The 16,778-nt window shown below is 35.0% G+C and overlaps 3 protein-coding genes across 3 annotated transcripts; 2 read left to right on the top strand and 1 right to left on the bottom strand.

Annotated features, from left to right (window-relative positions):
* The first annotated feature begins 7,508 nt into the window (after window positions 1–7,508).
* On the top strand, window positions 7,509–11,791 carry LOC115631406 (zinc finger protein 2 homolog). The gene is made up of 7 exons (XM_030528129.1): window positions 7,509–7,694; window positions 9,382–9,664; window positions 9,813–10,166; window positions 10,871–11,133; window positions 11,168–11,333; window positions 11,406–11,489; window positions 11,586–11,791. Exons 1-7 carry the CDS (start codon window positions 7,509–7,511, stop codon window positions 11,789–11,791), a joined length of 1,542 nt encoding a protein of 513 aa, XP_030383989.1.
* Window positions 11,792–13,487: 1,696 nt separating this feature from the next.
* On the top strand, window positions 13,488–15,221 carry LOC115632013 (probable dolichyl pyrophosphate Man9GlcNAc2 alpha-1,3-glucosyltransferase). Its single transcript, XM_030528945.1, has 4 exons — window positions 13,488–14,165; window positions 14,236–14,433; window positions 14,501–14,660; window positions 14,736–15,221. The coding sequence occupies exons 1-4, from the start codon at window positions 13,489–13,491 to the stop codon at window positions 15,141–15,143; spliced, it is 1,443 nt and encodes a 480-aa protein (XP_030384805.1). The 5' UTR covers window position 13,488; the 3' UTR covers window positions 15,144–15,221.
* LOC115632014 (dolichyl-diphosphooligosaccharide--protein glycosyltransferase subunit 1) lies at window positions 15,207–16,727 on the bottom strand. The gene is made up of 2 exons (XM_030528946.1): window positions 16,154–16,727; window positions 15,207–16,088 (listed from the first exon to the last, which is right to left on the bottom strand). The coding sequence occupies exons 1-2, from the start codon at window positions 16,707–16,709 to the stop codon at window positions 15,289–15,291; spliced, it is 1,356 nt and encodes a 451-aa protein (XP_030384806.1). The 5' UTR covers window positions 16,710–16,727; the 3' UTR covers window positions 15,207–15,288.
* Window positions 16,728–16,778: the final 51 nt, after the last annotated feature.

Genomic DNA, 16,778 nt, shown 5'->3' on the forward strand with positions numbered 1-16,778 from the left:
GAAACTGATTTTACAATTAACGCATCCTCTAAAAATGTCAGAACTAGCTTTTTCAAATTTGTAGAGTTAAGTCTGTTATAAAAAACTGTTGGATATTCATTCATTATTTATGATATCGGTGGCAAGATCGAAAATTGTTTATATATTTGCTTATAATTATTTGGTATGATGTTATTATTTCAAAAATGTTCAACGTTAAGAAATTCTCAAAAAAATGTTTCCTTAGTATTAAATGTATATCCCAATATTTTTATTTAAATAAAAAAATCTTCTAAAAAACTAAAATAAATTGTATTTTATTTACTTTTTATATTCAAACCCTTTAGGGTTTTGACATGAAAAACTACTATTCCGAAAAACTATTCCTCGCCTATACGGAATCTGTTATATAAAACGATAAAAATTATTTTGTATGTGTTGGTGCTTTCGGCAGTTAATAGAATGTATTCCATGGTCCTGTTATATTTCAGTACGATCATAAAATTTGAATTTATACGGCAGGTTTTATTAGCATGGATGTTTCGGAGTTTTGCCTAAAGAACGCTTAAACCTAGTTCAAATTTAAAATTTTTGTCATTTATTAAATTTATTTTATTTTCAACACTCGATATTAAGGCCGAATTTCAATAAAGGTTGAGAAGAGGGCTGCTTAAACTTACATTTTTTAATATTCAAAAGTGGCGTCGGTATTTGAAATTTGATTTTTAAACCAATTATGAAGCTTCCAGCGGCTTTAGTAAGGTTTTTCGTATAAGAAACTTTATCAAACATTTAAAAGTGGCTTCAGATAAGTGCTTAGTATGAGAAGCGCGGAGGAGAGTGTTATTTTAATTTCTTAGTATGTGAATCGCAAAACTTTAATTCTAAAATATTTAAAATTGGCTTAGGTTAAGTGCTTAGTAAGAGAAGCGCGGAAAGCGGTATTTACATTTTTGAGCTTACAATGGCTTTAGTTAAGTTTTATACTGTTTAAATTAGGGCCTTAGTCGGCTCTTTGGAAAACGATTTACCTGACTGATGGATTGCTATAAATTTGATCATCGTTTCAAGCTACTTTATCTACTAATATACTCCTATATGCAATTATTTATATAAGTGACGACTTATACCGCCAAAGGAATCAAGAACAACGCTGAAGTCAACACGTGTCCAAATCTGGTAAAATATAAGAAACGCTTTTTATCAGTTTAATTAAAAATAAGATTATATGCACACATACCATATGTGTATGTAAAGATATTAGTCGTATCGTATGTGAAGAGTTCTTTTTATAAAAATATAATTAAAATTTAATAGCCGTCAATCAACCTGCATTCTTCTGTGCAGTATGAAAATAAGGTAGTTGCCAAACCTGCCCATTTCGCTGTCCGGCGGCTGGTTTATTACGCAGTCCATCAATAGCAGGTTCAAGCGGAAGTTGTCGTTGATTAAGAGCAGCAGCAAACGAGCGGACGGGACGGTTGTTTGGGGACCGACCGAACGCACCAAATGTTCAAGAAATACCTCGGGGCTCAAGCTCAGGCATAGCAACGAACGGCAGGGGCCGGACGGTGTCGGGCCGAGCCGGGCCGGGCCGGGCCAGCATGTCTGTATAAACAAGCTTGCCTGCCGATAGGCATGAGTGTAGTATATGTTGTCTTTTATCCACTCCAACCAGAATCAAAATCTTGAGTAGTTCACTACCAAGCGCAGGCCATTTTTAAGACTTTTATTTTTCAACCTTACAGAATATCGTAAGTTGATTGCATTTTATCTCGACGGCAAGTAGAACGCTGTAGTTGTAAGGTACAAATGCGGATGCCGGGCAGCAGAAATTTTAAAGTAGCTGCTTCTGCACTGAAAAGGTAGTCGGCAGTCAACAAATTTTCTTTCTCGCCGCAGGGAGTGCAATTTGTTGCTTACATGAAACGGACAAAGCACAGAAACTGGCATGCTACAGTTATCATCGGCCAGAACAAACCTCTGCCTTAATATATGGTATTACCCACATTGGTGTGAACACCAGACTGCCGCTCCAGACACATCCTTTAATCATAGCTACATTTCATATCTTAGCAATCTTGCGAGTCAGCCAGTCCCTATGACACTGCACTAAGCACTAGACTAGCCATTTAGCTAGTTCGTGGAAAGGATGAGTTAAGTACTTGTAGTATAAAAATCACCTATTTCTTACTGACTGTTTTCTACACAATGAATTAATAATACTACTCGTATAAATTGGCTATCTAGTTTTCTAATCAATTGTCATACAACGAATTAAAAAGATTAAAACTGAATTTTAGAAATGAATAAAAATATAAAAAAACATGTATGTAGTTTGTACAGTCTTTGAAGCGGTGAGCAAAGACAAGCTATTTTCATAATTCATACTAGACGCAGTTTTTGAATTGCAGATTTGTTGTGTTGTATGTTCGATAGTTATCTGTGTGGTGTGTACGAGTATATGGTTTTTGGTGTGGAGGTATGAATCCATATAGCGATGTCTTTCTGTCTGTCTGTTTTAATCATTACTCCGCCCTCAATTTGAAACGTTGCGCCAAAGCTCCAAATTGCTGCAACGATCAGAACAGGAGACCACTATGCACAAGTATATTATAAAAGTGTCATAGAATCGAGATGATTTAAAAGTCAATAAAAGACTTATTTGCTTATACTAAAAGCGAATGGATTATGTATAATATTACTGCATCAATTCTTAATCAAGAATAAGAATCTGGTTCTTTGGATGAGGAAATAATATTTTTTAAAAAGAGTTGCGTTTTTAAAAAATTAATCTTCACATTAATTCGTATATATGTGTGTGTATTTTTGCCGCCATTTCCGGCGAACCCCACCACTGTGCGGAGGCTGTGCCGAAAACTAACTTCATTTGAGAGGAAGCTGCCCGTACATACATACTACCTGCAGAAGCCTCCAGGTAGCAATATTTATTTAACGCGTGAAATGCTGCAGATACTTGGTCGGTCAGTACGAGTAGATGCAGATACCAGTAGCAGTGTGCGGGTTGCGGGGAGGGGCGACCCATCATGATGCACGTATACAGTAGCGCTGTACTTTCAATTTTATAGCAAGCAACGTGTTATTATCCGAGTCAAGAACGGAAACGATCATTCTCGTTGATCGTTCGACTTTTTTTATTCCGTCTACTGGCAAATGCTTGCCTATAATTTGTAAATACATATAAACTTATGTATGTGCTTTACTTATATACATATGTATATATATTTATAGAACATAGTTCATTTTATGTGAGCAATGTAGTGCTTCAGTTTTTAAATACAAACAACAAATGAAGTTCTGTAGCGATTGAATTCACAAATAAAATACGTTATATATATATAGTATATATATATATATATATACTATATATATAATATATATATATATATATATAATCTTAAGCTAGATTAAAATATTATATATATATGTATATATTTAAATATGATTAGTTTATAATAGTGCTTTCAATAAATAATTAAAATGCATATCTTTGGACTGCCTTCTAAACTCCGCTTAATTAATCCGTGAAGCATCCAAATATGTGTGTGAACCAAATTCTATTTACTCATTATTTTATTTACTTAAAGTGTCCTAAGGGGATCATTCCATCAATGTCCTATCAAATTGCTTGTTAGTTAATCGAAGTGTCACCGTTTTAAATAATTATGCCGCCGGTAATTCACTTCATTGCCTTCATTGCCCCTTGATAGGATCGAAAGAATATTATGGAATATTATTATTATTGGAATATTATGCGGTAATTAAAAGGTGGAAGATCGAGATTAAAGACAATCTGATACACATTGCATTAAATCGACGTATTAAAGTGCCCAAGTTCTTAATCTGAGCAGCGTGAAGGAAAGCGGCGCTTGAACATTAATTCTTAAATAAACAAAAAAGGCTTCGGTTAAGTGCCTAGTATGAGAAGCGCGGAGGAGAGCGGTACTTGAATTTTAATTTTTAAATATTAAAAAAGTGCCTTTGGTTAAGTGCTTAGTATGAGAATCGCGGAGGAGAGCTGTACTTGAACTTTAATTTTTAAATATGTAAAAAGTGGTTTTGGCTAAGTGTATGAAAAGCACGGTTTTTGAAATTTGATTTTATAAATTCCAAAGTGGCTTCAATAAAGTGCTTAGTAGTAAAAGAAGCGTGAAGGAGAGCGGTACTTGAAATCTGATTAATAAACTAATATTGCAGCTAATACTAGACTAATATTAGTTTAAAAACCAAATTTTATTTAGTTTGAGAAGGACGGAGGAGGGCGGTGCTTTAAATATTTAAAAAATGAATTCATTGTATATGAGCTATATATAGTACTTATAACAATTTGTGTCAAAACTGCACAGATATCGTTGAAAAGATTTGTGAGCTTTATATAATGATTGAAAGCAATGAACTTTTCCATATTTACATATACATATGTACTATATGTACATATGTTCAACAGGAAAACTCGAAAAACTCATGCGCCAAGCACAATTACAGTTCAGCTTTCTAGTCTTTGCCGTTAAGGCTGTGCAATGATTGCCAATCTTGCCAAAATTGCCACGATAAACTGTTTTATACAAAGATGTATTACTTTCATGTGTATTTGATTTATATAAATACATATGAATATAAGTACAAAGCTTTCCCAAACCCTGTCTGTTCGACTCTCCTCTTTACTTAAATATTCAAAGCTTTTGTATTTTTTATTATACTGTGTACCCGAGCGGAAATATTAGGTTTATGTAAAGTATCTAACAGGAGGATGAAAGCATCTCCGACCCCATATATACTATATATACTCCTAATCAACATGATGAGACGAATCGATATAACCATGTCCGTCTGTTTGGATAAACGCATGGATTTCGGAGACGGTTGGGCCCACATTCAAATTTGGCAAGTAGCCTCTTCTAATATCCAGACAACACGAGTTTATTTTATTTTTTGATTTCCTCCCAAACCAATTTTCATAATAGCTAAGGAAAATGTCGGGCACTGTTCTACGGAACTGTTACGACTCTAGTATTCTGAGAAATCGGACCTTGTACTTGTATTTATTAAATTGTACTTGCCTCTAAAATAAATGTTCATATTTTCCTGTCCATTTCTTAAATATTTCTGGTAGGATCGAAAACAGTTCATGTGGCAGCATATGTGATTTGAATTCCCGCCAAATATAGGTAGGTATAGACATATGTACATATGTATGTCCTTTGCACCTGTTAACTTATAATGACGTGCAACGACGGCCACAACAAGTAACCCTTAGAGTTCATCTGCCAACACACACAACAGAAGGCATTCTTCGGTCTCTGTTGGGTTTTCGAGGCAAGACACTGTTGCTCAGCAGGTCAGCACGTACTTGTTTTCTGTGAGCCAATACCTGCATTGGTTTCAGAGCCACGCTTCAAATTGATAGCAGGTGAAAACCCTTAATACATGGCATCGACCATAAGGGTGCCTGCGGTTCTATTTGAGACCATTTCGCATTTGGCCGACGAGTTTTGTATGACAAGTGGTATTGGTTGCTTACTTATTATGTATTAATACCCTGAACCTTAAAAATACCGACATATGGGTATATCGCACAAAGATATTACTATGTTTTTGTCTTTATAAAAGGAAAGATGTCGAAATTCTTTAACGATAGATTTGCCAAACTATGTCACAAGCCACGAATATTCTCGTAAATATTAAAATATTAAATTAACCACATGAACTTATAACATAACAAGTATTAACATTAGCAAAAAATGTATAAATCTTAGTAAAATCATTTGTTCGAGAATATTTGTCGCTAAAGAGAAACAATGATTCTTTTTCCGTAAATATAGTGTATAGTGAATATTTAAACCTCAAAGCTTGCAATAATTCTACAAATATTATTTTAGTAATTCTCAACATTTAATCACAATATTATTTTCATAATATTAATACAAAATATCCATTAAACGGGTCCGCCACCGAAGCCGAAGAAATTCATTTAGGGTATTTCTGCATAATTGGTGCACACATATGTATATGCATGTATGTATGTATGTACATATATGATGTATGCATGTAGATGTTGTAAGTGTATCAAAGTAAAACAAAAAAAGTGTCGTCTCGAACGTGAGCTCAAAGGTAAGAAATTGGGCGGAGCTTAGTGTTCGACTCACTCGCGTGGATGACTCCGAGCGAGATGCAAAGACACTGAGACTGAGGCCGACCAACAATTCTTGAACTTTTTTACTCAATGGCTTTGTAGGCGATGTCACAATGCCTAGCGTCTTGAGAAAAATGATTATGGTCGTTCATGAATGGGATATAGTAGCACGATAAAACAGGTCATTTCACCTGTTTTGGGCAAGACGTAAAAAGTTACCCTGAGTTTGTCTCAATCGAAAAGAAAAAAAAACAACAACAATAACCGCGTATACCGGCTGCCGCCCAGAGATAGAGAGAGAGAGAAAACGAGTTGAGCAAGTGTTTCAAGAGGGAGATTGTTATTTTTTCTCGTTTTTTGTAGTAATTGAGAGTGTCTTATTATTTCATTCAAAGCATCCGAAGTAAATGCTTATTTACGATCGCTTTAATGTACTGCAAAAAAGAAGAGAAGAGCAAAAATAATAATAACGAACAGCATTAAAGGGAACTAAAACAATGAAAGCGCACCGATCGACGGTACCAGCGCACCAAACAAAGCAACAGGTGATGGATGAATACCACTTCTAAAGCGACTTTTGTTTAATATATGCCTTGGCGAAAAGTCAATCTGCTACCTGAAAATGGACCATATATACAGCACAGCACCATACAGCAGCGCACACTTATGGTCCCGGTTGGTCCCTTGTCCCCTTCTCTTCTCTTAACCTGCTGGCGACTTGCGGCTATGTATGGCATGAAGTATACGAGTGTGTGCCTGTTGATTGTATGTATGTGAATGAGAGTGCTCTTGACGAGCTCGCTGGCTACCGCAGCCACAGCCGAAGCAGCAGAAGCCGCGCAGCAGCAGCGTTGGTGTTACAGGTGCTTGTGCTCGTGCTTGTGCTTGTGCTCTTGATTGAGCGCAAGTGTGTGCGCGTTCGAGACGAGTTTTTTTTGAGATCAATTGATAGCCACGGTGTTGTGTAATGTTGATCTTGTTTTGGTAACGTAGCGGGGCATTGAGCTAAATGAGTTTGACTCTTTATTTTGTTGGCCGCGCGCACTGGCCGCCTGTCTTCTTATCTGCCTCTTTCCATGTAGTTGTGTGTGTGTGAATGGTGTGTTAGTATTTCAGGTGTTTGCAGTTTTCCTCTCAGAAGGTCATGGCTAGCTTAAGCGATCCTGATCAGGTAGTATTAGTTGAGCACTACAAGAAATGGGTGCGCAAGGTTCTTCGTGAAAAGAATTATACTGTATTGTATTTATTTGATAGTGCATACATATGTTTATAAATATAAGGAAAGCTCCTCAAAGCTATAATCTCAATTGTTAATAATTCATACAAATGTTTAAATTGTCACAAAACAAGAGTTGAACTTTTTCATAAAACAAAAATGGATACGTGTGTTTTAATACCAAAATCATTCGCTTTGGTCACAACATCTCTTTCGACCACTAACGGATCGGAAATAACTGTTTGGTCAACGAAAGACATCGACAAAGGGACACTCTTTTATCCCTTTCAAGGCACCGTTCGCACCGATAAACTAGAAAATTTGAACTATCTAGATGATGATGATGTAAGTAAATATCCGTACATAAAATATCAAATGTAAATAAGATAGAAGGATAACAGATATTTAAATCTCATTAATAAATACCTTAAGATGGTTGTAGTGGACTTGGAAGTTTCTTCGTCTAAATTTCATCCCACATACTTGTGGGAAAGTTCTCACGCTACTCTACTTACATGTGAGGACCAGCAGTTAATTGTGACAATAGGTTTGCCTCTTTGATAGACCGCACACCTACATTAAATACATACAAGTATGTATGCAAGACGTTCACGGTTCGCTGCCGAAGAATTTTACAGACGTTGGTGAGCCCCCCCTATGAATTTTTACCCACTCACTCTGAACAATTGGTGAAGCATTAAAGAAAACTATGAGAACTTCTTTTTAACTGCTTGGGTCCGTCTTAAGGAGTTCTCACCGTCATGGGAGAGTAAGCACCATAATACAATCGCTGGGTACTTGCATATATGCGTGAATACCTGGGAGTCAACATACATGTACGCAAGGAAATAAATTCCCACACTATTATGCATAATGGCTAACTTCTTACTGGTCGGATGTTTAAATTGTTTCCGCTACTTAGATCAAAACTTAAAGTGTTGCTTTCGTTTGTGCCCATTAGGATGCGTATTAAGAAAACTGAAGAAACTTATTTGATTTCTTATGGGAATCCGTAAACTTTCTAGCAAGTGCAATTCAGGAGTCTAGCAAAATACACGTTCAAAAAAATAGTCTCCATAGCTTTGGTTAACAGATTTGTTCAAAGCAACATCAACCTTTCACAAATAGCACATAAACTCGTTTATAATTGTGGGGAAATTACCTATTCCCTTAGGCAAATAATGTAGTAGGTGCAGGCCATGCGAATCAGAATATTATATCATATTCACAGGTGAACTATAGACACAGAAACTATTGAATGGCTTGATGGATTGAAATTGTATACTTACACTTCGAAATAATCGGACCTGTTTATCAGATATTGGCAACCTTGGTGCTATACTTTATGGTGTTGCAAAGTATAAGTCAGATCGGAGAATTATGAATGTACACATATCGGAGCCATATGTTGAAGTGGCATTTAATTTTCAGTGGATGTAACGCATATTTATACGAGTATGTGTTCCAATCAACTTAAAATTGATTTGTAGATGGAATTTTCTGCGATATCTCAAGTCCTTTAAAAAGAACTTCGGTCGCAACGGGTGAAATTGATCGCATTTGAAACTTACAAGCCAGTGATAGTTTTAATAACATAGCTTCTTTTTAGTTTGAATATTTATATTTTGATATGATTGTACTCTATTCGCAGATTTATTATTCACCTTTTAATTAGTATACATATATTCCTAACTTGAAAAGTATTTCTTAACTATCACCTTTGTTAAGAGCAAATACGTACATATATACATATTATGTATAGATATATGCCCCTCAAAAGAAAAAAACAAGATTTTTGTGCCTGCTGATATTTTGTTAATTTATCCGATTATTTTGCTACGAATCCACGCTTTAATATTTTACTCCTGTTGCTCGCTTTGGTAGAATCAAATTCTATTAAACCAACCAATAGATTGGTTGATTTGGTCTGGTCTGTAAATAATTAGTATACAAATTGGCAGAATTTAACAAGCCAGCAGAATTCAACAAGATACTAAATTTTATTTTACAATTTGATCTTTCTGCTTGATAGATACGGTATAGATTTGGACTTTATGATGAAATGTCATACAATTATGGAAAGCCAGTAAGGTATTGCAATTGGATCAGATTTCTTCGAGTTGCTCCCACATACGACTCCAGCGTCAATTTAATATGTACAAAGGTTAAAGGGGATCCCATATATGAGGCAATTAAACCAATAACGACACATCAGGAGCTGCTCGTGTATTATATTAACGAACGTCCAGAAGAGATTATATTCTTACGCTTACGTTCATCAATTTATCGACAAACAATGGATTCCATTTTACAAGGTACGGACTATTATACTATATAGCAAAATAGCTTTTATTATATTCCGCAAAATCTATCTTTTAATATATGTATGTATGTACTACACATGCATATGTTATTTGTGGTATTATGCACTTCTCAAAAGCATTGTTTACTTTTATATTTAAGATACTCCCCTAGACCTCTCCTTATCACTAATGCATACGGTCACAAACCTGCCAGTGTCTCCATCAGCAAGCGAGGATGAACAAAAATCCATATTAAGTGATTCATCTGGTTCCTTATTATCGCTGAACGACACCATCAATGATAATTTTAAAAGTGCGCCAATGAATTTTGTTGATCAACTATTGAGTACCAAAAGTACTGAAAAATCAATAAAACTTAATGTTAACAATACTAAAAACCAAACTCCGAAGAAACCAACTGTAAAGAATGAACGTTTGCTTCTACCCTGCGATGTGTGCCGAAAGGCCTTCGACAGACCGAGTCTTTTGAAAAGACACATGAGGACACATACGGGTAAGTAATCAAAATTGGGAGCTTAAGAAAAGCTGCAATAAATAAGAAGTTTCCAGCAATATCTCATAAATGATATGTTGCCCACAATCACCGACTTCTTTCGCTGTCATCCCAGCCGCCGGGGTCTTACACAGCCGATTTTTCGATCATTTTTGTGGAACTCCTGCAAATTTGGCGAGACTGATAGACTGATCTGAACGTATTGAATCTTTTGTTTGCGCTAGACTTGAGAGATTAGACCGAAGCCAGAGAGCAATCGCGAACAGGAGACTGAGATTTTACATTGATTAAGGTTGACAAATCAAAATTTTTATTTCCGTGCTGGGAATAGTAAATATTGCGCTGCTCTGATATGGGAGGTGGTTGAATATTAATATTAATAGACGAGTATTAGGCCAGCCTTAGAGAGGGCTTACAAAATCTTCAATGATTCCATCACATTTTAAACATATCCGTATGGTTAGAGGGGAAATACGGTTTCTTCAAATTACGTAACAAGCATAGAGGAATGTCTCCAACCCTCAAAACGAATATTAATTATTTCTATTGGTAATTGATTTAACAATTACTGTCTGGCAGTGGATCTTTAATGTTAGTTTGCAGGGTACCAAGTATTTCACAATAGGGAAAACTAAACTATAACAATCTTATTTTTGAATTGTAATTAATTTACAACGATTTAACATTTTATTTTCCCCAAATAGGTGAAAAGCCACATGTGTGCATGGTCTGTGGTAAAGGATTTAGCACATCCAGCTCATTAAATACACACAAAAGAATTCATTCCGGTGAGAAGCCCCACGAATGTCAAGTATGCGGGAAGAGATTTACAGCTAGTTCTAACCTATATTACCATCGAATGACTCACATTAAGGTAAAATTAAAAAATTTAAACTGTCACTTCTCTCTCCCTTTGAATATTGAAATTCCCAAGTTATTACTTGAGTTCAGTTCAGTTTCCACTGCAGTACTAATTAATGTATTTATTTCATTTATAATAGGAAAAACCTCATAAGTGCACCTTGTGCTCCAAATCTTTTCCAACACCTGGAGATCTAAAGTCCCACACCTATGTCCACAGTGGATCCTGGCCTTTCAAATGTAATATATGCTTCCGTGGATTTTCAAAGCAAACGAATTTGAAGAACCACCTCTTTCTCCACACGGGTTAGTATTTACTAATAACTAACAAAAGGTTCAACGTCAAAAACTTACCTTTCTGTATACATATGTCTGTAGGAAACAAGCCACACGGGTGCGAATTATGCAAAAAGAGATTCGCTTTGGCATGCAACTTACGCGCTCATATGAAGACACATGAAGGTATAAATCTTACCAACAAAGAAAGATATACATATACAAAATATTTTAGTTTAATTTCAAAAACCATTTCTTTTTTTTTTTCTTTTTTTTGTTCAGGTGATCCCCAGGATGAATGCGTTCGCTGTGGAAAAGTATTTATTAATAATTCTAGTACGACGTTTGGACAAGGAGAATTCGGAATCTGCTCAAGATGCTTAGGAGTAGCGGATGATACGAATAAGACTGCTTCTCAATCAGAAAATGGCATGACTACAGAAGATGAATATGAGTCCTCAGGCGGAACTGAGTGTAGCGACAAATAGACGTAGATGGATATAATTATGACACTAATTGAGATTATTTTAACTCAAAAGTAATTAATACTCCGGCCAGCAGACATCGGAAGTGTGAGAGATAGTGATACAAAAAGTCATATGTTTATAAATAGCCAGGCCGATTTTCAATCAAACGCAAAACTATTCCATTTCATCTAAAATTTGAAAAGTTATTCTGCTATTAACAAATTGGTAATACTGTCACGTCTAACTTTCTCATCACAAAGATATTTTTAAAAATGTTAGCAATGTACATATATATATATATTTTAAGCAAGTCTAACAAAGATAACTCATTAAGATGCATATAATAAATTTAACGACAATCTTTAATAATTTAAAAAGAAATCAACTTTAAAAAATGCTCTACGAAGTATATGTCCCTTTGCAAACAAAAAAAAAAAAAATTTTTTTTGAAACTTTTAAAAATTAAAACCACAATATGAATTTTCTTTAAAGACCAAAAACTAGAAAACAAAAAACAGTAATACATAAAACATTAGAAATGCTTCTTTTTTCCTTAAATTATTTACACACAGTAGTTCTAAGTATACATATGTTTATTCGTTGTTTTAAATTAATTATTATTCAGCAGCTTGTAAATACATAAAACTCTACAAAAATCCATATATTATAGTCGGAAAAAATATAACAAATTTTGGGCTATAATTTTTATGTTTAGCAATTTAACCCTAATTTATTACAATAAAATTAAATGAATTTTTCTAGTCAATACTTATTTTTAATATTAATAATTATATTTATAATATTATGGTTTAATTCATACTCTCATGGTAATTTTATTTAATCTGCACACAATATACATACATACATATGTATATCACAATATCACAATAAAAATTTGTCCGAAGAGCTTATTTATCCTAAAATTTTACAGTTTTAAACAGGTTTTCTTTTACCAGTTAATATTTAAACTAAATTGCACACACATAATCTGTATGCAATTTGCTACCTCTATTTTGAACTTTTAACGCATTTCATTTCTTAAGGAAAGTTATAAACAAAACTACAGCTACATGCAGTTTTGTTTTTTTCTGGTTTATGCGTCTGCTGTGCGCGTTCTAAGAATGTTAATCGTTTTAAATCGAGTATCGATATATTTGATAGGAAATATCGATATATCAATATCGATATTAATATCAATATCGCACGTAAATATCATACAAGTATATGTAGCTATTTTGAAAAGCCGTCATAGATATAGTGGTATGCCTCCAAATGAACTGGATTCATTTCATTGATTTCATCTTAGTCAAAGGATGAAGGAAACTCGTTAAAATTCACATTTTTTCAAATTATTTTATTTATCAAGCATCCCAGCAAAAACGGCTCGTTCAAATCTGGGTAACTTTACCATATATCATAAATCGCAGAAGGGCACAGGAAACGAATTTATTTCAGCTTTTTAACTTTGAACACAGATTTCATAGCTTAACTCTCTTCGAAGGTACTACGCCTTTTATGATAGTAAATAAATATATTGGTTCTTTTTGCGGTACACAATTATTTTTGATTGAATGGGAAAGAGCTAGTTACCTGAGAGTAACTAGTGTAAAAGGGGATTTGACTACCTAGCACACTGTTGGGTAAACATATGTAGTTTATACTTACTGGCGGCATCGGCGGCAGAAGTGCATTTTCGTATTGTTTTATTTTATTTCACAATGAAATCTGTGACGAATGTGGAGTTATTAGCCATAGCTTGCTTAGGGTTGGCCATACGATCAATAATCTCGCTACATTCCTATTCTGGCTTTGGCGTAGCCCCAATGTTTGGCGACTACGAAGCCCAACGCCATTGGCAGGAGGTGACAGTTAATTTAAAGGCTAGTGAGTGGTATAAGAATGGAACGAATAACGACCTGTTGTACTGGGGCTTGGACTATCCGCCCTTGACAGCATACCACAGCTATATCATGGGCCAAGTGGCGAGAAAAGTAAATGAGAGCTTCGTCGAGTTAGGCACGAGTAAAGGCATTGAATCTGGGGATCACAAAAGCTTTATGCGTTTAACTGTTCTTGCTGCGGATATTTTGGTTTATATACCGGCTGTCCTTAGTATGTGCATATGTTTGGATCGTACCTTTCAAACAAATATAAAGCTTGAATTGTTTATAATCTTTATGTTGTGCCCTGCCCAGTTGTTGATCGACAATGGCCACTTTCAGTACAATAACATATCACTTGGTCTGTGTATAATGGCTATCGCAGCAATCCTCCGCGACAGACACTATCTGGCTGCATTTGCCTTTACGCTAGCTTTAAACTACAAACAAATGGAATTGTACCATGCCTTACCGTTCTTTGCATACCTTCTGGGCCAATGTTTGTCCCAAAAAAGGTACACACACATTTATTTTTAAGGAGTTCAATATGAATACATATGTAATATCGGAAAATTATAATTGCAGCGTGTCAGCACTTGCATCCAAGTTCATAGCAATAGCTACAACCGTGGTCGCAACGTTTATCCTTTTGTGGTACCCCTGGCTACATTCATTGGGGTCCACTTCACAGGTACTGAATCGACTGTTTCCAGTAAGCCGTGGTGTATTCGAAGACAAAGTTGCGAATTTTTGGTGCTCTCTTAACGTTGTTTTTAAGCTCAAGTGCGTATTTATTAAAAAGCATCTTACATTTTATTATAATTAAATTATTTTGATCTAATTTGTATAGGAACAAGTTACTAAATCATCAAATGGCACTCATTTGCATGGGCGCCACTCTATTTTTTGCTCTTCCTACTAATGTCGTACTTCTGAAGTGCCGAAATAAAATGTCATTCCTATGGGCTCTTTTAAATACCGCGGCCGCGTTCTACCTTTTTTCATTTCAAGTAAGTACAGACAATCATTTACTGTTTTGCATATGTATGTATATATATTCAACTATTTTCTATATACGTACATAGGTGCACGAAAAGACTATTTTGCTTGTAGTGTTGCCTGCTTGTTTATTGTTCAATTGGTGGCCACGGGAAATGATGTGGTTTTTGGAAACCGCCGTCTTCAGTATGGTGCCGCTATTCAAGAAAGACAATTTATTGCTACCATCCATAACATTAGCAATTATTTTTTATATAGTCTACAATATTTTTTGGAATGAAAAGGATGAAGATAGAAATATAGTGCAAACTCATTCCATCAAAAATATTTCAAACTTCTTAATGGCAACTGTTGTGATGGCCTCCGTTGTTCTGGCTGCTCCTTCAAAGTTTCCCGATTTTTGGTCCCTTCTTATAGCAGTTATAAGTTGCGCACATTTTATGGCAGCACTTCTATTTGGCAACATTCAACAAATCATTGGGGCTTTTAATTAACCAATGTAGTATATGTTGTGTACAATCAATTATAAAAAGATGTAAAGCAAATGGACAAAAAAATATGTTGAAAATTTGTTTTATTGTTTTAAACAGGATTGAAATATATTTTACAATTCCAACATGTTTTTGTATCTGTAGTCTTTTATTCTGACTTATTGTGGTGGTATGAGACTATTGAAAAGTCCAATCTCAAAAATATAATAGTCAGAATGAATATAAAGTATATGAACCCAATAAGCAGAAACGGTTCCTGTAGTAATGATACTCGGGAGAATGTGTATTTTAATGTAAAATCTGAAATATGGTTTTCAACCAAATTGGACCTTGAGAACGAAATCATGGGACGTCCGGTAGTATCCAAGTATGTGTAGATGAATTCGTTCTGTCGCCTTTTAATGCTATATGGAGTCATTAGTTCAATGTTTGAAGATCCCTCTGGTAAAATTACATTTATAACAGCTTTATCAATGGCCATATTATCATGGACATGATCTATTAGCCGCATTTTCAGCTGATAATTTTTCCCAGCACTAAATAAATATTCATAGGAGGGCACATTGTAGCCCAGGATATACTGCGTTTTCCAACCGCCGAAAAGGGGAAACCTAGGCCTTAGTTCTAGATCAATGAAGTCTCGTTGAACATTCATATTAGACGTTGAAATGTTTCCATTCATATCGCGGTAGTATACTCCTGTAGCAGATGCCGGCAAATATGTTCTGTAAGACTTAACTGCAGATTGACCGGATTGACGGCCATCCTTTTGAAAATCGTAACGAGAAAACGATCCCTTAAGTTTAGCGCCGCTGTGGATCATTTCAATCGACTCTTTAACCGCAATATTACCCCAATGAGATACTTCAATCGTGCGTTCCAAGGAATTGACTGTTAGAAAGGGTGTTTGATTTTCATAATGAATTGCCAACTGTTCATCTGATAAAGCTATTTACAAGAAAATAAAAAAGAAGACATTACAAAAATGAATTAGTTGTTCATATTGGATATACCTTTTATATTCTCGTATGGCCCCAATATTATTTTATTAGAAGAAACCGAAAACGGTTTCACCTGAGTGTATGATATAATATTTGACGAGCTCAGCTTAATCTGTGTTTTCTGCGTCACCGTTTTGTACTTTGAATATAAATACAATAAGCCGGCATATTTGACCAACTGCTTCTCGTTTTGCTTGATTTCTTCAGGGTATGGCTTCACATTTCCCACTGAGACTGTTTCAATTTGAATAGTTTGCTTAGGCAAGGCTTTTTCAAAAGTAAGCACAAATCTCTGATCATCATTACTTTGCTCTTTTCGTAATTTGAGATCATTATTTAAAGCATCCTTTGCCGATATATAAGCAATATTTGCCTCCTTAGCAGTAAAGACGTACTCTTTTATGGGTACGCCGGCTGAGTCTTCAGCGTTTATTTTTATTGTTGTTTTTACGAGCTGCGAGCTTAGATCCAAATATCTCTCAACATTTTTATTTATTATTTCAGCTTTTACACTATTCAAAAGCAATAGACAACTTATTATTGCCAAATATAAGCAATTCCAATTCATTTTCAATGTGGACACGTATGTAATCCAAAGAATGATTAGTTGCTAAATTAGAGCTGACAGACTACCGAT

The sequence above is a fragment of the Scaptodrosophila lebanonensis genome, unplaced genomic scaffold (assembly GCF_003285725.1).
Source record: "Scaptodrosophila lebanonensis strain 11010-0011.00,11010-0021.00 unplaced genomic scaffold, SlebRS2 tig00001412-arrow-pilon, whole genome shotgun sequence".
Classification (NCBI taxonomy): Eukaryota; Metazoa; Arthropoda; class Insecta; order Diptera; family Drosophilidae; genus Scaptodrosophila; species Scaptodrosophila lebanonensis.